A 22,881-nucleotide genomic window follows, 5' to 3' on the forward strand; every position below is an offset into this window, starting at 1 on the left:
AATACATATGACCCATGCCATAATGCCCATTACACATTATGCCCCCCACCATAATGCTCATTGCACCGCACAACTGATGCCCATTACTAAAATGCCCCCACAGTGCCAGATATGCCCCCACAGTGCCAGATATGCACCCACAGTGCCAGATATGCCCCCACAGTGCCAGATATCATATGCCCCCACAGTGCCAGATATCATATGCCCCCACAGTGCCAGATATCATATGCCCCCACAGTGCCACACATATGCCACCACAATGCCACACACATGCCCCCACAGTGCCACACAAATGCCCCCGTAGTTCCAGAAGTAAGCAGCAGCATAACTCACCAGTGCTGGCTGTGTCCAGTCAGGTCCTCTCCCCCCCCTCAGTCCCCCACCACTGCTGCCTGCTTCTGTTCTACTTCCCTGGGGAGGGGGGCGCATCTCCCATCTCTCCTGCCCCGGCTTCACTGACTCCATCTCATAGGCTGGATTCTGATTGGCTGCCAGCCCGCGTGCTCTGATTGGCTGTCAGGCGACAGCCTAGTCTCAATGACACACGGAGGGGAAGGAGAGATGCGCAATGCGCTCCCCTCCCCTCAGAAGGCAATCAGCTGTGGCGGGGCAGCGGTGGCCCCCGCCACTTACATATGCTCGCATTCGCATTAAACACTTGGGGGGGGGGTATTTGTTATGGCGGTACAGGCTACCGGCAATTTAGCTTTACCATACTTGCAGCATTATACAGTAACACCGGGGGATGTGACCGGAGAGGTGACTGCTGGGAATGGGACATTATACAGTAACACCGGGGGATGTGACAAGAGAGGAGACTGCTGGGAATGGGACATTATACAGTAATACCGGGGGATGTGAGCGGAGAGATGACTGCTGGGAATGGGACATTATACAGTAACACCGGGGATGTGACCGGAGAGGTGACTGCTGGGAATGAGATATTATACAGTAACACCGAGGGATGTGACCGGAGAGGTGACTGCTGGGAATGGGACATTATACAGTAACACCGAGGGATGTGACCGGAGAGGTGACTGCTGGGAATGGGACATTATACAGTTTCACCGGGGGATGTGACCGGAGAGGTGACTGCTGGGAATGGAACATTATACAGTAACACCAGGGGGATGCGACCGGAGAGGTGACTGCTGGGAATGGAACATTATACAGTAAGACCGGGGGATGTGACAGGACATAATACAAAAAAGGTGAAATAGTCCCTAGGCGCCAAGCCTGAATCCTGCAGCCTTACAATGGAAGAAGAGGATCACCACAGACCTCTAGTCGTCGAAATGTTTGGAAAAACCAGTGTAGGGTGGGCGCTGGATTCTTGTTAACCCGATATAGTAGCTGTCCAATAGATATGCATAAATAATTTGACTCCTATAGAGGTATCTTTAGGTCCCAGTGTGACAAATGGTATTTCAGCAGGTACCCCCAATACGCTCCAGTATAACATGAAAGGAAACAAGGTTCTCTCTCAGTACAAGTATTCTTTTATTCATCAAGGTAAAACATAGGTGGTGTGCATAAAAACAATCTGCACCGAGTTGGTAAACAAGAAAGGCGGAACAGTACCTGAACAAGCAATGTATGGCCATCCACCGCTAGCCAGGTAGTCCCCAAAAACGGTACAGATGATACAGATGCACAGCTCCTCTCCACCAAACGCGTTTCGACAGATCCACTGTCTTTTTCAAGGCTGGAGAGAAGATGTGCTAAGTAGAGGCATTTATACCGATGGTTCAATCATTCCAGTACCTCCCACAATGGGGAGGGAATAAGACCGGAAGTTCCCAATCTTACTTGGAAACTATCATAAGGCATATTCCCACAATATCCACACTATGTGTGGGAATATCACTAGGTTTATATTCTAGTATAGTGAGAATTTGGTACAAAGACAAAAATTTTGCAATTGTTTGCGCTAATGCCCGGAGGCAGCCAGCACCAGCGAAAAAAAGTTCACCAACTTTTCAAAGACATGTAATACAAAGAAGATTACTAGTGCAATAGGCGCTTTCCAGGATAAAACTTACACTGATTTTATGTGTAAGTGTTCATAGAGGTATGAGTTCTTTCAAGGATTCAGCTGGTTCTATAGGTATTTCATATAAGTAACCGGAATCAACATATACTGTGAATTGTGCTCTATTTCCAATGTCTATGTAGGAGGACCAGTTGGTGGGGAAAGATTTTTTTCCAAACAATGTTGCTATAAAAGATTCCTTTCTCCCTTTAAACAACAATTTTCCAAAAAGGAGCCTTTAGGGGTGGCTATACCTATAGTGGATAAAAATGATGATAACTGTCTTCCTAAAGGATCTGGGGGGAGCCCAGTTGGTTTAAGAGCTAGATATCAGGTAGGTCCAGCTTAATACAATTTAAAAAGCGATAAATTCAGTACAGAATCAGGGGTGCTCCAGGAGGCAATCCTCACCCTTAGTAGATGTGCTCTGGTCACTGGTTCAGTCTGAATGTGTACTGAATTTATCGCTTTTTAAATTGTATTAAGCTGGACCTACCTGATATCTAGCTCTTAAACCAACTGGGCTCCCCCCAGATCCTTTAGGAAGACAGTTATCATCATTTTTATCCACTATAGGTATAGCCACCCCTAAAGGCTCCTTTTTGGAAAATTGTTGTTTAAAGGGAGAAAGGAATCTTTTATAGCAACATTGTTTGGAAAAAAATCTTTCCCCACCAACTGGTCCTCCTACATAGACATTGGAAATAGAGCACAATTCACAGTATATGTTGATTCCGGTTACTTATATGAAATACCTATAGAACCAGCTGAATCCTTGAAAGAACTCATACCTCTATGAACACTTACACATAAAATCAGTGTAAGTTTTATCCTGGAAAGCGCCTATTGCACTAGTAATCTTCTTTGTATTATAGTGAGAATTTGGGTAAGTGAATAACAACCTTTAGTAGGTTTTAAAGCAATAGGACGGAACAAGGAAGCGGCCAGTGACACGCATATGGAACGCATTCGTCACTTCCGCAATTCTCCTTTACCAATTACCAATGAGATCTCTGTCCCGGGAACCGGAAGTCGCGTATGGTCCGCACAAAGGGCGCAAAGGACTCCATGCATCCCTAACATTGGGTTCCTCTAAGCGATCTAAGGTTGCCGGAAATGACAGAGCGGCGGGTGACACGCATATCAGCAAATAACGTCACTTCCGCCGCTCGTTTCTATAGTGCTAGGTGGGTATCTAAATCCCGGATCCCGGAAGTGGCGAATGGCATGCAAATGAAGCGCACTCGTCACTTCCCCATGTACTGGTGCCGGGACACTATAGTAATGATAGAAAAAAATTGACACGCAATTGAAGCGCACTTAGGCGTAGATATAGCGCCAAGCAAAACTAGAATTGAGTGCTGTAATAAAGTGTCTTCTAGCAGTCTGGCGTTGAGGGGCCGGGCCATCGATCAACCGGTGGCCCGTCACTTTAAGGCACTGAATCATCCCCTAGAATCCCTCCATTACTTCATGATTGATCATGTCCCAGCTTCACTGAGGGGTGGGGACCGTGCCAAGACCCTGTTGATTCGAGAATCACAGTGGATAATGAGATTAGGGACCACCAATCCTGGGGGTCTTAATGAGAAAATTAATTGGAACAGCCTGACGTAGGTTCCATGGTGGTAGGCCCTACAGCTAGTTCCTTGCTCATTCTTATGCTCACCATTGGAACTACATTCACATATAGCTACATTGCGCTCTGTATTAGTATGATTACTATGATTAGTTCTATTTCCTGAATACCTACATTTGCCATTACAGTTTAATATATTGTCTGTGTTTTTGTTATATGTTTTCTGCACATTGTATTATTCTTTATATGTTTAGATGTGATGCACAGTCTGTCCGGTATTAACCGTGTCACTTAGTGTCCTTAAGGTGCAAGGCGACAGACCTGGCCGTGGAGATCGCTTCCTGGACAACGGTGGAACGCAAGCCAGAGACGGGTGGAACGCATGAACGCTCCCCGTTGGCTGACAGTGCGTCTCACCGGAAGTACCGCAATGACGACTTCCGGCAGGTCGGACGCCGGCGCCTGGCGCGAATGGACGGCTTCTGGACAGGTAAGGGTATTTATTTGCGATATGTTCATGTTATTGGTTGTTGCTATTGTGCCCTGAGGAAGGGGCTGTGAACCCCGAAAGCGGTTGGCGCTATAATACAGCCACGTTTTTCTTTCAAACTGGAGTGCCTCTTTCTTTGGACTGGTATTTATGATTGTGGAGTGCACCTGGATTCACCACTTAAGCGAGTGCCGACCAGCAGTGGACATTATATATATATATATATATATATATATATATACACACACAGATGTGTTCTCATACATCATGGCTGCGTACTGCATATATATATATATATATACACACACAGATGTGTTCTCATACATCATGGCTGCGTACTGCATAACGTGCGCTATGTGAATTGCGCCTGCTCCTTCCGCTATAGTCCCGCTCCTTCCGCTATAGTCCCATTATAATTTGCGTTAGAAATAGAACGTAATGTTGTAAATTTAACCTGCAATACTACTCACTGACCACCAGATGTCACTTTTCCTAAACAGTACACCACATGCCTGTACATGTCATTGGTGTGTTCTGTAATACTGCATACAGTAATTCACAAATACTGCACAGTACTCTGTAACGCTTGTTTATAAGGTATAAATACGGGGGACAAAAAAAGCTGGCCAATAAACTTTTTTTTATAAAAGAAAAAAAAAAATCCGTCTTCTACAAAACGCAATGTCTGGCTGCCATGTAACTTCCCACTACAGATTTTGTCCTTAATTTGGTGAAAAAGTACTTACGTTAGGGAAAGAGTACTTGGATAAAATTCGCAGGAGCAGATCTGTTCCATGCTAACCTTTACTAATGCTGGATAACTTGTACATTATTTAAGGAGCAGTCTATCATTACGCTGTACTGCGCCATGAAAACAGCGCACTCTCATACTGGACTGTACTACTTTTTTTTTTTTTTAATTAATAAAGTTATTTGGTGCTTTGCAAATTCCTTTTGCCTTTTTCGCACAAGTAGATATCCCACTTCAGGTAAAAGTCCTTTCTTTAGGGAAAGAGTACTTGGATTAAATTCGCAGGAGCAAGTCTGTTCTGTTATACATGTCGTTGGTACAGATTGCTACTGTATAAACATGGAATCCATGATAACCTTTAATAATGCTGGATAACTTTCAAATGGTACATTATTTAAGGAGCTGTCTATCATTATGCTGTACTGCGCCTTGAAAAAATTTTACACCAATGGAGCAACTAAAATCACAGGTTTATGTGGCTTAGCGGTTAGAGACACAGTTATACTGTTAGCAGCAATACTGGTTCGATCCACAGTAGGGTAAAAAAAAAACATTTTTTATTAAACTTACTACTTTCTTTTTTTTGTACTACAGTAAATGCAGTATCTTTATCAACTTAAAACACTGCAGAAAATGACACTGCTTTGTCTGTGATTGCAATCCTGGATTACACAATGTAGGGACAAACACCCAATAGGGTGAACATAGTCATTTCGCAGCATTTACAGTAGTTCTTCACTCACTAATGTGACCATGCATGACATACTGTATACAGAAAATAGTGGGCTGAAGGGGAATGAATACTTATGAGTGATGGTTGGGGAAGGTGCAGAAGCATGCATTGACTTTCAAACTCTACTACAGTATATTGCAGTGCCTACTGTAGACTGGGAACAATATCATGTGAATAGCGCATACAGTATCTTTATCAACTTAAAACACTGCAGAAAATAACACTGCTTTGTGTGCAAAACTGTGATTTTAGTTGCTCCATTGGTGTACAATACAATATACTGTCCAGTATGAGACATGCCCTGTAGAATGCGCTTTTTTCATGGAGCAGTACAACGTAATTTTAGACAGCTCCTTAAATATTGTAACATGTGAAAGTTGTCCAGCATTAGCAAAATCTACCATGGACAAATCTGCTTCTGCGAATCCTATCCAAGTACTCTTTCACTAAAGTAAGGAATTTTACCTGTAGTGGGAAATGTACTTGTGCGAAAAAATAAATAAATCATTCTTTGTAACTTTCAGCCTGTAACAACAATAACTATTTTTTTGTGCAAAAGGAATACAAATTGGATAGTGTAACAGTATTGGCATCTGTAACTGAATTTACTGTATGCTAGCACATACAAAGGAAAACCTTCCCGTCCAAATGCTGATAGGTGCATTTGAATTATGGTTGACCCATAGCAGGGCAACAACGGGAAGGCAAACTGCAATCAACATTTTTTATCTGAGGTGTCGGTCTGTGTCTGAATGCGCTGTTTTCATGGCGCAGTTTAGGGTAATCATAGACAGGTCCTTAAATACTGTACCATGTGGAAATTATTCAGCATTAGTAAAGGTTAGCATAGATTCCATGTTGATACAGTAGCAATCTGTACCAATGACATGTCAAACAGATCTGCTCCTGTGAATTGAATCCAAGAGCTCTTTCCCTAAAGTAAGAACTTTTACCTGAAGTGGGAAATCTACTCGTGCAAAAAAAAAAAAAAAAAACAACTGTTCTTTGTAACTTACAGTATGTAACGACAATAACTGTATAGTGTACATGGCAGCCTGTCATTGTTCATTTTTTTGTGCAAAAGGAATTTGCAAAGCACCAAATAACTTTATTGATTAAAAACAAAACAAAAAAAAGTAGTACGTTTTAAAAATAAATTGTACCCCACTGTGGATCGAGCCAGTATTGCTGCTAACGGTATAACTGTGTCTCTAACTGCTAGGCCACAGAGACCTGTAATTTTAGTTGCTCCATTGGTGTACAATATACAGTCCGGTATGAGACATGCCCTGTAGAGTGTGATGTTTACATGGCGCAGTACAACGTAATGATAGACAGCTCCTTAAATAATGTACTATGTGAAAGTTATCCAGCATTAGTAAAGGTTAGCATGGATTCCATGTTTATACAGTAGCAATCTGTACCAACGACATGTATAACCGAACAGATCTACTCCCGCGAATTTAATCCAAGTACTTTTCCCCTAAAGTAAGGACAAAATCTGTAGTGGGAAGTTGGACAAAATCTGTAGTGGGAAGTTGCGTGGCAGCCTGGCATTACGTTTTGTAGAAGACAGAATTGTTTGGTACTTGTTTAGTTTCACGGGCGGCAGATATTGCATGTGATATCGTATGCGATGCGATATTGCATCCGATTTGATGCAATTTTGGACCAGTTCATAACCCCACTATCCATGGAGTTGATGTTATATAGTGTGGCACGCACACAGCGCGCCACCGAGCCCGAAGCGTGGTGAGCGGATGCGGATTACTTTACATGTATTCCGTGGCGAGCGCAGCTTCGGGCTCGGTGGCTCGCCACACTATATAAAATCAACTCCATGCGTAATGGATGGTGGGGTTATGAACAGGTACAAAATCGCATCAAATCGGATGCAATATCACATCGCATGCGATATCACATCTGCTGCTGTGAAACTAAACAAGTACCATTTTTTTCTTTTATAAAAGGGAAGAACGTTGATTGGCCAGCTTATCACAGAACAATGTCAACTCCAACATCGTATTCAGCACCGTAGTCTTAACGAGGAACATTTGTCACCCAGTGGTTAAACTATGTATTACATGGTGTGGGACATACCACAGGCCATAACGCAATCTACAACTTGCGAGGCCTAAAAAGCACGTTTTTAGCCACGATGTATGAGGACACATTATATATAGGCTGCGGTGCCTTCCAAGACCTAGTTACTGTGTGTGGAACAATCACACAAGACAAGCAATGTTTAATTGTATATAAACAAAAAAAAAAAACCTGTTCTGACCACCATATGCTAATAATAGCTTTCTAGGATATTTGTTAGGGGTGTGCTACCACGGACGAAATTTGGAACTATACAAGAAAGAGAAAAAAGGGTACTTATATGTTAGTTGGGCACCCAATTTACCTACATATGCTTGTGGAATGAAATCGCATCGCATCACATCGCATGTCCCGTTTTAGTGCCGTGCAATGCGATGAGATGCCACTACTTTATTTGCATATAGTACTGTTGTATGCATTTAAAGTAGCGTAACTATGTTTTGTGAATACACGTAAGCTAAGTAAATAGTGTAGTCAGTCAGAACTTGCTTAAGTGCTCCTGGTCCCTCACTCTGAGGTAAAACAGTGTCAGTCATGGATGCTACCCAGAGTGCTCCCAGTGTTTCTGCGTTTACTGGTGACAGCAGCATGGCAACAGGTCAGCAGATGTCACTCTTTAGTCTGCCGACATCAGAGGAGGAGGCGTTGGCGCAAACCTGCATAAATGGCCACCCCATGAAGCGGTCGGTCAGAGAAGATCAGTGGAGGTGCCATATCAAGGCCTGTCGCCGAAAGGTGACAGTGCGAGCAAGGTTCTGGTACCCTGGTTGCCGTCTGCTATTTGTGAAGCTGATACGCTTTGTGTACTCGTGGGCACAGGAACTCACCAGTGTAGCCTACTATGAAAGGGAGTTGGGAATGTGCATTGCCACGACGGTGCAGTATAATGCACTGATGAGGGAGGCTTGCACCGTAGATCTCATTTCATAGCCTCAGTCACAAATAGGAGGACCGGGACTTGTGGTGGAGGTCGATGAGACCCTGTTCTCCAAACGCAAATATTCCATGGGGAGGATGTTGCCACAGCAGGGGGTGTTCGGTGGCATCTGCAGGGAGATGGGGGCCTGCTTCCTGAAAGCCGTCGAGATGCCACAACACTTATGCCATTACGGTAAATGTTGCCCCAGGATCTATAATCTATAGTGACCGCTGGAGGGCCTATAAGAGTGATGAATTGGAAGCTGCCGGCTACAAACACGCAAGGTAATTGTGGTAAATGATGTAAATGGAGGACATATATACTCTATGTAATATGAAGAATTGGACCTGTTGTACCCTCAGGGCACTAGTAGCATGTGCAATATTAGAGACTGCAAATCACCAGTCCTCCTCCTCTATCGGCCCTACGTCCTACCCCCACTTATTCCTCAGGGCTTCCATACTGTCATTACCCTTATCCCGATTGAATCGTGTATAAATTCTGATTGGCAATTGCCTTTGCAGGGAAATGTCACCACAATCGTGAATGAGTGTGCCCAGAAAGTGATAATAGGTAGAGAAGATCAGTTCCACTCAGTGACTCCTCAACATGCTGCTTTCTCCCATATACCTTTTAGCATTGATGGGCGATGAGCAATGTGTGTTGTCTCTTGTGTATCTGGAAATGAGTTTTTACAGGTGGAGGCAATATATGTCTAATTGATTGTACAAGATCAATTAATCGCTTGAGTATATTCATCAAACACAATGTCACTCAGTAAGTGCAAATATGCCCTAGTTATAGAGCCATTTATTTTCTGTGAAAAAAGGTTTTTCATACACATCCAAATAAGCAGTATGATAATGTTGATGGTGTAAGAATCCCTCAAAAAGAGTCTTACCGCTACCACAATAGATCTAGCTGCTATAGTTTAACAATGTATCACTTGAGTAGGAATAGAAGATATACTGTCACTCTGTGGATAGATATGTATCCTAATTGTAGGATCAATTATTCTCCACAGCAAAAGTTTTATATGCGCATTCAAATAAACAGTATGATCGGTGGTATAAAGAGTTCCCCATAGGGGGTCTTACCACTACCCACGTTGATTTAGCTGCTATGGCTATTGTAGTCTCTCTCAGCTAGGAAAAATATTGTATTGGGGCGTAAGCTGGATTTTCCTCTCGGGCCTCAGAAGCCAGGGGGGAGGTTTGTATTGTATATCCCCAGACTGGCTTGTAAGTAAGTAGGTAGGTAGGTAAGTATGTAGGTAGGTAGGAGATTGTACATTGGTAAATGGAGAAAGTTGGTCATGTTTGTTCTGTATGTGTGCGTCGCTGACACTTGTTATCCACGGCCTTTTGAAGTAGGGCTCGTTCCTCTCTTCGGCGTTGCATTCTGCGTCGCTCTGCTTCTGCATGTACAATACGACGCATTTGAGCTTGTTGTACTGTTTCTTGTGCACGTCGAAGTTTCTTTGTATTTGCTTTTGCAGCATTAATTTTGTTCATGGACTCTGGACTTTGTTTTGCTAACCATCTTGCTTGACGTTCTGCATTTTTTCTTCGTTTTCTTAATAGGCGATCTTCTTGGGAGTCCATAGTTATCTATGACATGAGAAAGTATCAGTGTTTTGTAGAAATAGGTGTATGTGAATGGTGGTCAATGTTTTAAGTGGTGTGGTATATGTGGGGGTGAGTGTAAAGGTGGCCATACATCAGAAAGATATTGTACCCAATCATACAATCTCAATTGATTGTAAGATGGATTGTATGCAGATTGTGTGCACATCTTGTGTCATATCATACAGCAGATGGATTGTATGACTGATTGTAAGATGGATTGTGAGTAGCTTGTGTGTCCAAAAACCACCAAGGACTGCCGGGGATTTCAAGGGAAATTGTACACAATCAATCTTAAGATCACTCTCTCTGATGTATGGCCAGCTTAAGTTTGGTGTGTGTAATGTAATGGCATAAGCAAAAGTGTTGTTGGTGTGTTAGTGGGGTGTGTGGGTTTGTGAAATTTGTAAGTATACTGTAGGTGTTGTGAATATATGTGGGGATGTGTTGGGTGTAGTAGTGTGAGGTGCATGTGTATTGCGTATGTGATAGTTAATTGTAAGTTTGTGTGTAGTGATTTTTGTTTATTACAATTAGGTTGTAGGGTGCAGGGGTTAAGGGAGGTACAGTTGAAGTAGTGGTGAGAGTGGCACGTGTGTTTGTTTTTTGTGTAGTGATTGTTGGAGGCATGAGTGTGTGTGTGTGAGAGATAGATGTGTATGCGGGGAAGGTGTTATAGTAGGATTATGTGTGAGTTGTGTAGGTGTTTGAGTAAGGATTTAAGGTGTGGCATAGTCGAGTTTAGGATGTTTGTTGGCAGACGTGGCAGTGTTATTGTAAGGTGGGGGTTGTGTTTACAATATGTGAGGCAAGTAGTGTGTGGTTATATTGTTTGTGTGTGTGGTGGGTGTGTGGTTATGGTTAATATGTTGGTGTAGTGTGAGTGATGGAGTGGTGTATGTATTGGTGGTGTAGCTAGATGGCAGAGTGTTCTGGGGGTGTTTCAGTATAGTGTACGTGTTGTTTGGCTGTTGATGTGTTGTGTGGGGTATGTTTGCGTTAAAGTATATGTGTTAACAGTGTGTTTGATAGAAGGCTGTGTAGGGAGTAAGTGTGCAGTAGAAATGTTAAGTAGAGTGGTGTAGGGGGTGAGGAAGTGTTGTTGGTAGTGTTATTTTGTGTGTGTGTAGTTATTTGTGGTGTTGTAGCTATGACTGTAGGTACTGTGGTAAGAGAATGTGGACTTGGGAGATGCATGGGTGTGGATTTGTAAATGATTTTATGTTTAGACATGACAGTAAACTATCAAGGAAGTGAGGTTATTTGAGTGTATTTAGTGTAGTATGTGCAGGGTTAATAAAACACTAAGGGTATGTGGAATATATTACTTACCTTGTTTGGTTTGTGTTGTACAGCGTATTATATTCTGTGGTTGTATTGGCACCTGTAGTGGCTGTGTAAGTAGACATAACATTGTTATATAGAGAATGTAGATGCACAGATATGTAGTAGGACAGTGGTGTTAGGGTGTGGGTGGAGAGAGTACTGTACATTAGTGTGTGTTTTTGTATAGGTGTGCGGTTGTAGATTGTAAACTTGTGTTTGTAGTGTTGTTGCCGATGTGAAGTGTGTGATGTGTGTGTTAGGGTGCTGTTATTGGTGTATTGTGGAGTGTAATTGTATTCGGTAGTGTGTAGTTTGTTGAGTGGTTTGTATGTGGGGTAGATAGAATATTTGTGTGTGGTGGGGGTTGCAGCAACAAAGTGATGGTAATTGTGGTAAATGATGTAAATGGAGGAGGGATGTGTGTGTTTTTTGTATGGATGCGTGATGTGAAGGTGCTGTGCTGTGTAGTGTGGGTGCAGGCGTATTAGGAGATGAGTAGATGCAGGTGTGCTGTGCATGATAGTATGAGTAGCAGTGATGGTGTATGGGTTGGTGTATATTGTGGCCATTTGTGTGAGTGTGTGTAGTGATGCGTGCGTGTATTGGGCAGTTGTAGGGCGTGATGTTATTTGGTTTTGTGTGGTAGTTAGGATTGTGTGTTTGTTATAATGATTGAGTGGATATTAATACCCCTTTCACTCTGCACTTGTTAAACGGTATTTTGCCGTTTTTCCCACTTCAAAACGTTTAAGGCTGCAGTGGGAAAGTGCCAGAGTTGATTTACCGGTTAAAGATAACCGGTATTTCAACACGTTTAAAAAGCAGAGTCCTACACGTTTCAGAGCCGATTTTTATGCAGTGAGAATGGCTCTGAAACGGTATTTAGTAAAAACAACAGACTACAGACCTGTGATAGGCTGTCCCCTGCATTCTGCCTTGAAACATGTTCAGGGGGATTAAACAGGTTGACTGATGTGAATGGTACTTAAACTGTATTAAAAACGGTAATCTACTGCAATGTGAAGGCTCAGACCCATTTTTAAATACCGTTTAAAAATACCGGTTCTTTAAACGTTTTGGCAGTGTGAAAGCGGTATTAGAGTGTAAGGTCCACTGGGGCAGGGACTGATGTGAATGTTGCAATATAGTTATTAAATTGTGTAGAATAAATATACGCTATTTACAAAAGTATGAATAGAAATAAAGGTTTTGTGGTATACGTAGTGTAGGAGTTGTAGTGAGTGGTGCATGTTTTGTCTGGGAGAGGGATGTATATGTGTGTTTAGTATGTGAGTGAAGTTGTATTATGTATTGGATAGGGAGGCTTGTGGGTGTAGTGTTTGTGTGGATGAGGTGCGTGTGCATTGGTAGTAAGTGTATAGTGGTGTGTTTTGATGGTGTGTTTGAAATGGAATTGAAGTGCGTTGATTTGAGTGTATGCATTGTAGTATGTGCAGGGGTAACAGAGTAAGGGTCTGTGGAATGTATTAGGTACCTTCTGGTGTGTGTGCTGTAGTAGTATTGAGGGTTGCAGTAGATGATTTTCGTAGACCCTCTTATAATCTGTGTTCCCAGCGACGGCTGTAGTAGCTGCATAGGAAAACATACGTTTGTTATAAAGAGAATGTTACATAGTAGGTGAGGCTAAATAAAGACTTGCGTCCATCTAGTTCAACCTAGGTTTATAATAGTTTATCCCTTGTTCCAATATTTTACAGACAGATTATGTTATTCATACCCGTGGATGTTTTTAACCAATAAATGTTTATCCAACCTTATTGTAAACGTATTTATAGTATCTGCCGACACCACTTCTTCAGGAAGAGAGTTCCAAAGTTTGACTGCTCTGACCGTAAAAAAAAAAAAATTCCTTCTAGATGAACAAAATCTTTTTTCTTCTAATCTAAACTCGTGCCCTCGCGTCCTAGATTCCTTTCTAGCAGAAAAAAGGGTGTTTGATAGTTCCTTATATTGGCCCCTGATTTATTTGTACATGTTGAGCATGTCCGCCCTTAAGCGTCTCTTCGCTAGTGTAAATAGTCCCAGCTTGCTTAATCTCTCCTCGTAGCTTAAATTCTCCAGTTCCCTAATAAGCTTTGTTGCTCTTCTTTGGATTTTTTCGGTACTTGTTTCCTAGCACGGCCACAATCGCGGGCATCGCGGGTAATTTTTAGTGGCCTACGATGCGACCGACGCGATGCCCGCGATTTCCCATTGAAAAAAGTCAAAGTCGCATCGCAGGCGGCTAAAAAAGGCTTAAATGGTCCAGACGCGATGCCCGCGATTTCTCATAGGGAACAATGTTAAATGCCTCAATTTACCCAAATCAACATAGGAAACAATGGTAAATTGGCCAGAAACCCCCCAAAACACCCCTGAACAGTGAAATGGCCCCCCAAAATTAGTTAACGCCACCTCACGATTAACGTGAACCCAAAGCGTGGCGAGCGCAGCGAGCCCGCGAGGGGCGGCGGTACGCGTCCTCCGACCTTTTCATACCCCTACTATCCACGTCGGCGTGGAGTTGAGAATAGAATAGTGTGGCGAGCGTAGCGAGCCACCGAGCCCGAAGCGTGGCGAGCGCAGCGTGGGGACGCGGATACCTTCCCAGGTAAACGCGTCCCTTCGCGGGCTTCACAGGTATCCGCGTCCGCTCGCTACGCTTCGGGCTCGGTGGCTCGCTGCGCTCGTCACACTATTCTATTCTCAACTCTGCGCCGACGTGGATAGTAGGGGTATGAAAAGGTCGGAGGACGCGTACCGCTGCGCTCGCCACGCTTCGGGTTCACGTTGATCGTGGGGTGGCGTTAACTAATTTTGGGGGGACATTTCGCTGTTCAGGGGTGTTTCTGGCCCATTTACCATTGTTCCCTATGTTCATTTGGGAAAATTGAGGCATTTAACATTGTTCCCTATGGTAAATCGCAGGCATCGCGTCGGTCGCATCGCATGCGATTTTTTTGCCCGCATGCGATGCGACCAACGTGATTTTTTTACCTGCGATGCCCAAGATCATGATCGGTGTGGCCGTGCTAGGAAACAAGTACCATTTTTTCTAATTCTACGATGTCCTTTTTTTAGTGTGGGGCACAGAATATTACTCCGTATTCGAGATGAGGTCTAACCAATGATTTGTACAGAGGCATAATTACCTTTGAATCCCTTGTTTCCATGCCCCTTTTTACACATGCTAGAATTCTGTTGGCCTTTTTTGTTGCTATATTACATTGAGCACTACACCCCAGACTGTTGTCTATTTGGACTCCTAGATTCTTTTCAAGTACTGAATTACCCAATTCCTCCCCGCTTAGGTTATACCTAGCACACTGGTTATGTCTCCCAAGGTGCATGACCTTGCGTTTGTCCACATTGAACCTCATCTTCCACTTTTTTGCCCACTCATCTAGATTGTCAAGATCATTTTGAAGCGTGGTGACTTTGCAGGTATCTGCACCAGGGGAGAAGTGACACAAAAATACAAAAAGAAGATAGTAGCGCTAGACAATATCAGATAAAAAATTAGCAGGGTTTATTACACACAATAAAAAAGCACAAGAAATGAATAATAATATGCAATGGGCTAGGCACCTAGTACGCTAGTATTGGTCCATTCCTAGTACACCGCCAAATAATTGGTTCCAATATAGTGTCCAGAGTTGAAAAGTGGGTATAGTTACCGCAGGGAAGTGTCCACATAGAAGATAATTAATCCTTAGTGAGGAAAAGCAAATGCTGAAGTCTTCAGGTGGTTAGATGGAGTTCCCAAATATTGGTGCGGAGATTGATATAACCAACGATCTGTTCTGGTGGTGGCTGGTCTGGGCCAGGTGATAGCGAAAATCGCTTAGGGAGGTGCCAAGATGTCTGCTCTGACGCGTTTCGCTGTATCAAGGTACAGCTTTATCAAAGATAACTTTCCTTTGATAAAGCTGTACCTTGATACAGCGAAACGCGTCAGGAGCAGACATCTTGGCACCTCCCTAAGCTATTTTCGCTATCACCTGGCCCAGACCAGCCGCCACTAGAACAGATCGTTGGTTATATCAATCTCCGCACCAATATTTGGGAACTCCATCTAACCACCTGAAGACTTCAGCATTTGCTTTTCCTCACTAAGGATTAATTATCTTCTATGTGGACACTTCCCTGCGGTAACTATACCCACTTTTCAACTCTGGACACTATATTGGAACCAATTATTTGGCGGTGTACTAGGAATGGACCAATACTAGCGTACTAGGTGCCTAGCCCATTGCATATGCATATTATTATTCATTTCTTGTGCTTTTTTATTGTGTGTAATAAACCCTGCTAATTTTTTATCTGATATTGTCTAGCGCTACTATCTTCTTTTTGTATTTTTGTTTTCCTCTAGGGCAGGGGTGGCCAACCGGTCAGAGGTAAAGAGCCGAAAAATATCAGTAGTCAAGCTAAAGAGCCGACACCATGCGCGCGCCGAAGGCGCATGCGCCAAAAAAAGGGGTGTAGTCTATTTTGACCCCTTGGGTGGGTGTGATACAAATATGCCTCCAATAGTGCAGTGCCATATATACATATGCCCCCATGGTGCCAGGTATGCACCACACGGTGCCGGGTATGCCCCTACGGTGCCAGAAATCTGGTATGCCCCCACAGTGCCACAAACTGCTATGCCCCCACAGTGCCACAAACTGCTATGCCCCCACAGTGCAAATTTCCCAGCAGCAATCACCGTTGTTGCAGCTTCTTCCGGGCAGGGAGAGGACAGTCTGGCGTCCCCCTGCAGTCCGACTCCTGTCATGTCACCGAGGGGAGGGGAGGTGAGCACACAAGCACAGCACAGTGCACGTCTCCTTCCCCCCTCACTTCCCTGTGACTGGTCCGTCCACCAATCAAAGCTCGCTGGCCGGCTCCTGATTGGCTGCTGGCCACGGCCCAGTCACAAGGATGCACAGTAAGGGGTAGGAGAGATGCGCAATGCGCGCTGGGACGGACGGTGGGCGGCGGGCAGCAGTGGGAGCAGGAGCCACACTTTACAAGGGGGAGAGCCGCATGAGGCTCAAGAGCCTCGGGTTGGCCACCACTGCTCTAGGGGCTCTCACCCCCTTTCCTAGTAGCAGCTCCACAAACCATCCCACCACAGGCGCCTAATAGGTTGGCACCACAACCACCTTTTTCGAGAAGTGACACAAGCTGTTATGGCCCTGTAGACCATTCACCTCTGGCTTGGAACTTCCGGATATAACATTCTGTCCCCAACTACATTTCCTCTGGATATTGGTTAATTATTCCAGCATTAGGCCGACCACATGGACGGTGAGCGGACATTGTTCTCCTGCCAGCACATCCAGGGGCGGTAACTATATACTTGCTGTCCTTATAGGGTATAACTAGGAACGGACTCTCCAATTCATTGCATTCTCTTAATTATGAGTACACATTTTATATAATTTACCCTGTGATTGTTACCATGGTTTAGAATACAGTAATGCTATACCATATGTCTTATTATAACTTTGTAAGGACCATCCAATTTTTATATATTGTTTTCATATTTTTTATATTTCCAACATTGTTCTTTTGAATTGGTTTAGTGCGGCTTCTTTCTTTTTCCCTATATGTATATGCAGGATTGTCTTCCCTGTTTCTATAGCAGCGGCTGAGAAGCTACCCACAATAAGCGCCCCCAGTTCCCACCCCCGTTAGAGAGCTGGTTCTGTATTTATTGTCCTATGTGTCCTCCCCAACGTCCATCTCTGTCCACAGCTCATGTTCTCCAACTGACGGCTTCTGCCCCCCTCTCCTACAGGCCCTACACTGGCTCCCATTCCTTACGGACACCTAGTTATAATGCAATGTTCTGTACCATCTTTTCCCTATTTCTTGTCATGTTTGCAGGGATTCTGTTATATACTGTGTAAGGCGCTGAGGACCCCATATACATATAGGATAATACCATTAGTGAGTCCATGATGTCTAATATGAATTTACCAACCACAACCACTTATTACATCTCTATATGTACACTCAGATTTGCGGCACCTTGTACGGGAGGAGGGCGGGCAGCTGACATCCGGTGACGTATGGCAGGGGACTATACAAGTCGCCACGTCCGTTCAGGAACGGAGCCTGCACATGCGAATCAATGCTTATATGCATGCACAATAGCAAAACATCGCTCCCCATGGGAACGCGCAGGGGAACGATCAAACTAGAATGACCTCCAAAGTGTAGTCATAACATACAATACAATGGGATCACCAAGCAGACTGCATAGACCCAGCCACGGAGACATTCAGACTGAGGGGAGTAACATTACCCCAGCTTATACATTGCCCAGCTAGTACTATGGGGCAGGAACCCACATAAGCCAGTGACACTGTGCAGCCAGTCACTTCTCTCACACACTATACACTGGCAGCACAGTAGCTGTGGGGTATACTGGCAGCATGTCCTGGACACTGGTTACCACTACTCCAGCAGGAGTATAATAGGGGCTGATGGCTACTGATGTAGGAGATACACCAGAGAGTGTGGGGAGGAGACTGGTCAGATCTCTGGGCTGGTAACACACAGTGACATGATGTGAGGGGAGAGCAGGAGTATAATAGGGGCTGATGGCTGCTGATGTATGAGATACACCAGAGAGTGTGGGAAGGAGACTGGTCAGATCTGTGGGCTGGTAACACACAGGGACATGATGTGAGGGGAGAGCAGGAGTATAATAGGGGCTGATGGCTGCTGATGTATGAGATACAGCAGAGTGTGTGGTGAGGAGACTGGTCAGATCTCTGGGCTGGTAACACACAGTGACATGATGTGAGGGGAGAGCAGGAGTATAATAGGGGCTGATGGCTGCTGATGTATGAGATACACCAGAGAGTGTGGGGAGGAGACTGGTCAGATCTCTGGGCTGGTAACACACAGGGACATGATGTGAGGGGAGAGCAGGAATATAATAGGGGCTGATGGCTCCTGATGTATGAGATACACCAGAGAGTGTGGGGAGGAGACTGGTCAGATATCTGGGCTGGTAACACAGTGACATGATGTGAGGGGAGAGCAGGAGTATAATAGGGGCTGATGGCTACTGATGTAGGAGATACACCAGAGAGTGTGGGGAGGAGACTGGTCAGATCTCTGGTAACACACAGTGACATGATGTGAGGGGGAGAGCAGGAGTATAATAGGGGATGATGGCTCTGGACTCCCCCACTTAACAGATGCATTGTCCTCATTAGTTTGGTCTGACAGAGGAGGGTGTAGGATAAGAGAAAACTGTATTGGCAGAACAAGGAAAATATGTAATAAGTGATTATTCCTCACCTGTGCTGATATCTATAGGGATTTCCTCCTTTTTACACTGCAGATCACCCCTCATATATGTATATTCTGTCTCTGTATCTTCTACCTTAATGTCAGGCACACACAGCTCTTCTCCCTCTGTATTTTCTGCCTTAATGTTAGGCACATACAGCTCTTCTCCTCCTGTATCTTCTACCTTAATGTTAGGCACATACAGCTCTTCTCCCTCTGTATTTTCTACCTTAATGTCAGGCACATACAGCTCTTCTCCTCCTGTATCTTCTGCCTTAATGTTAGGCACATACAGCTCTTCTCCTCCTGTATCTTCTACCTTAATATCAGGCACACACAGCTCTTCTCCCTCTGTATTTTCTACCTTAATGTTAGGCACATACAGCTCTTCTCCCTCTGTATCTTCTACCTTAATATCAGGCACACACAGCTCTTCTCCCTCTGTATTTTCTACCTTAATGTCAGGCACATACAGCTCTTCTCCTCCTGTATCTTCTGCCTTAATGTTAGGCACATACAGCTCTTCTCCCTCTGTATCTTCTACCTTAATGTCAGGCACATACAGCTCTTCTCCCTCTGTATCTTCTACCTTAATGTCAGGCACATACAGCTCTTCTCCTCCTGTATCTTCTGCCTTAATGTGAGGCACATACAGCTCTTCTCCCTCTGTATCTTCTGCCTTAATGTCAGGCACATACATCTCTTCTCCCTCTGTATCTTCTGCCTTAATATCAGATGAATCTTCACACTGAACCTAAAAAAATACCACATAAGTAATGTCTGATGTTATTGAGATTAAACAGTAGAATATCAGTGTATAAGACACACACAACTGCTGCAATTCATATAGTGCCAGTCACTTAGATATACTGAGGTGACACTAAATCCCACCTACCTGATTCTCCTGTGGGGTCCTGTGATTCTCCTCTGTACAGTGCTGGGTATATAGAGTACGGGGACATCTCTCTGGGGTACCTCTGTTACTGAGCCCATCTGTAGGAGACACACAGTGACTGAGGACATGGTACAGGTGTGATTAGCAGATGATCTGTGTATATCTGCTGTACCCTGTACAATAAAATGAATTCTCCTCTTACCCAGTGATGTGAGGGGCCAGTGATTCTCCATTATCACATCCTTGTACAGACACTTGTGTTCCTCTATATACTCCTACTCCTCCATGGAGAGATAGATAGTTAGTGACATCCTAACACCTTATAGGAAACTGACACACACAATGATACAGTCATCACCCAAACACTTCCCCCGGGGTCACTGTATAATGTCCCATTCCCAGCTGTCACCTCTCTGGACACATCCCCTGGTATTACTGTATAATATCCCGTTCCCAGCAGTCACCTCTCCAGTCAGCAGCTGGATGATCTTGTTGGTGAGTTCCAGGATTTTCTGCTCATTGTCTCTTCCATGTATCAGTGAAGTGAGGTGTGGGCCCTGTTATGGGGCTCTGGGTCCTTTTCTGTCTTTCTGACACACAGGGGTGACTGTGTAACAGAGGATGCCACGAACCGCTCCCCCTGTATGATGGAATGCCGCAGGCCGCTCCCCCTGTATATTTGGACACCGCAGGCTACTCCCTCTGTATAAGAGGATACTCTCCTTGTATAACAAGACACCGCAGGCCACCCCCCCAGCATAAAAGTATACCACAGGATGTTCTCCCTGTATAACAGGACACCGCAGACCACTACCCCTGTATAATAGGATAACACAGGCTGCTCCTCTGTATAAAAGGACACCACAGGCTGCTCCTCCTGTATAATAACACCAGGTCAGCACAATACTCAGAAAAAACAATTTGTCAGAGCGCAAAAGTGCAAATATATAACTTTGGATCTGCTGCTGTCACTATCAAGGGCAGGGCTGGGCAATTGCGGCCCTCCAGATGTTGATGAACTACACATCCCAGCATGCCTTGCATCATCAGCATGGCCACATAGCAAAACTAATGCAAAGTATCCTGGGATGTGTAGTTCATCAACATCTGGAGGGCCGCAATTGCCCAGCCCTGATCAAGGGGATACTCCACCCCTTGAAATGCACGAAAAACCACAGGAAAAAATTAGAGACAGCGCTGATTCAAGTTTTTAAACAATATACATAATTTATTACAAATTCATAGCATTTAGCAATTATACATTAATCACCGGCCAGTAATATATAAAAAATAATTGGTCATAAATATGAAATGTATTATAAAAAAAAAGGGGGGGGGGGGGAAGAGGTTAATTAAGGGACAATCCCTTTAGGGAGTTGCTTATTGTATTATCAACCCAACTTGGATTTAGTATGCTCGCATTCTTGTAATAGCCTATGTAAGGCAGTTTTAGTCCAGTTAGTATAGGTAACTCTCTCACAGCTCCTATAAATTAGTAGATGTTAATGTACAATGTCCAAAGAATATTTGCTAATTAGCAATAGCATCAACCATATTAGTAAGGTTATTTTTTTTTTTTTGGGGGGGGGGGGGGGGGGGGTGTAGTAACCTGAAGCTTGGCAAGTTACTACCACCCCCCCCCCCCCCCCCCCAAAAAAAAAAAATAACCTTACTAATATGGTTGATGCTATTGCTAATTAGCAAATATTCTTTGGACATTGTACATTAACATCTACTAATTTATAGGAACTGTGAGAGAGTTACCTATACTAACTGGACTAAAACTGCCTTACATAGGCTATTACAAGAATGCGAGCATACTAAATCCAAGTTGGGCTGATAATACAATAAGCAACTCCCTAAAGGGACAGCACAATACTCACCTGTTACCAGATACGGCAATGTCTTCTATCGACCCCCGTAACTGAAACACCGTGGCTGCTGGAAGTGAGAGCCCTCTGGTGAGATGATCAGCAGTGCTGCCCCGGCAGACAGCCGAGACGCTGCCCGCCACTGAACATGGGGATCGGTCTTCGGGAAAATGGCCGCCGCTCACTCGCACAGGGGACAATTGTTATGGCTTCTTTATAGTAGTAGTTACGGCATGGAATCTATCTGCTACCGGTGACCTCGCATCACATAGCGCTCTCTATACATTCACACAAGGCAGTTACCGCTTCTACCATTCCGGCTGTGATGTCCCAATGTCCTCATTTAGCGGCGGCCATTTTCCTGTGGTTTGTACTCAGCTCCCAGACTCCCACGCGGCTGTAGCCAAAGTGTATTTCCTGTGTGGGGCTGAGCGTGAGGAGCTGTGTTACCAAGGAAATTACCAAGGAAATACACATCACAGCCGGAATGGTGGAAGCGGTAACTGCCTTGTGTGAATGTATAGCGAGAGTTATGATATGCGAGGTTACCGGTAGCTGATAGGTTCCATGCTGTAAGTACAACTAGTAACGATCCATTAAAATTGTCCCCTTTGCGAGACTGCGAGTGAGTGGCGGACATTTTTCCGAAGACCGCTGGGGCAACGCTGCTGATCTTACCTGAGGCCTCTCAATTCCAGCAGCCACGGTGATAAAGTTACGGGGGAGCGATAGAAGGAATTGCCGTACCTGGTAAGTATTGTGCTGCCCTGGTGTTAAATCCCCTCCAACATGACCCTCTCCAGGAGGGACACAATGCTCTACTCCTGGACTTTCCTCTTAATGTATGATTGCCATCACCTGTTTAAAACAGGTTTATTGACAAGAAAGGTGTTTCATAAATTGAGAGAAGTCCAGAAACAGAGCATTGTGTCCCTCCTCGAGAGGGTCATGTTGGGAGGTATGCCCATTACATTAGGTACAAAATACTCTGTTGCTGGACTTCCCTTTTATTTTGTACCTAATGGAATGGGTCATGTTGGAGGTTATGGTGTTATTATACAGGTAGAGCAGCCTGTGGTGTCCTGTTATACAGTGGGAGCAGCATGTGGTTTCCAGTTATACGGGGAGTGGCCTACAGTGTCCTGTTATATAGAGAGAGCGATCTGCAGAATCCTGTTATACAGGGAGAGTTTCCTGTGGTGTCCTGTTATACAGGGGGAGTGGCCTGCATTGTCCTAATATATAGGGGAGCAGCCTGTGG

General features: G+C 44.3%; 3 protein-coding genes across 15 annotated transcripts in view; 2 read left to right on the plus strand and 1 right to left on the minus strand.

Moving 5' to 3' along the window:
• Nucleotides 1-22,881, plus strand: part of LOC146007513 (uncharacterized) — a 218,458-nt gene that overhangs the window by 98,109 nt on the left and 97,468 nt on the right. The window lies entirely within an intron of this gene.
• On the minus strand, nt 9,390-22,095 carry LOC146007521 (uncharacterized). 4 transcript variants are annotated; one of them, XM_083145953.1, is made up of 7 exons: nt 21,633-22,086; nt 19,952-20,024; nt 19,750-19,847; nt 19,309-19,608; nt 18,864-19,173; nt 13,054-13,148; nt 9,390-10,217 (listed from the first exon to the last, which is right to left on the minus strand). In XM_083145953.1, the coding sequence occupies exons 2-7, from the start codon at nt 19,980-19,982 to the stop codon at nt 9,921-9,923; spliced, it is 1,131 nt and encodes a 376-aa protein (XP_083002079.1). In that variant the 5' UTR covers nt 19,983-20,024; nt 21,633-22,086; the 3' UTR covers nt 9,390-9,920. The 4 variants fall into 4 exon arrangements, with proteins under 4 accessions (XP_083002079.1, XP_083002077.1, XP_083002076.1 ...); XM_083145952.1 differs by adding an exon at nt 11,565-11,625 and having other exon boundaries at nt 9,964-10,217; nt 18,864-19,608; nt 21,633-22,095; XM_083145951.1 differs by having other exon boundaries at nt 18,864-19,608; nt 19,952-20,030.
• The window catches only part of LOC146007517 (uncharacterized), a 35,191-nt gene continuing 34,209 nt past the window's right edge, over nt 21,900-22,881 (plus strand). For 3 of the 6 annotated variants that reach the window (XM_083145935.1, XM_083145936.1, XM_083145937.1), the window contains exon 1: nt 21,903-22,370. The gene's annotated coding sequence lies outside the window, so the exon portion shown is untranslated. Of the gene's footprint in view, nt 22,371-22,881 lie in introns of all 6 variants that reach the window. The other 3 variants (XM_083145934.1, XM_083145938.1, XM_083145933.1) reach the window with 3 other exon arrangements.

The sequence above is a fragment of the Crinia signifera genome, chromosome 6 (genome assembly GCF_055691185.1).
Source record: "Crinia signifera chromosome 6, ASM5569118v1, whole genome shotgun sequence".
Lineage (NCBI taxonomy): Eukaryota > Metazoa > Chordata > Amphibia > Anura > Myobatrachidae > Crinia > Crinia signifera.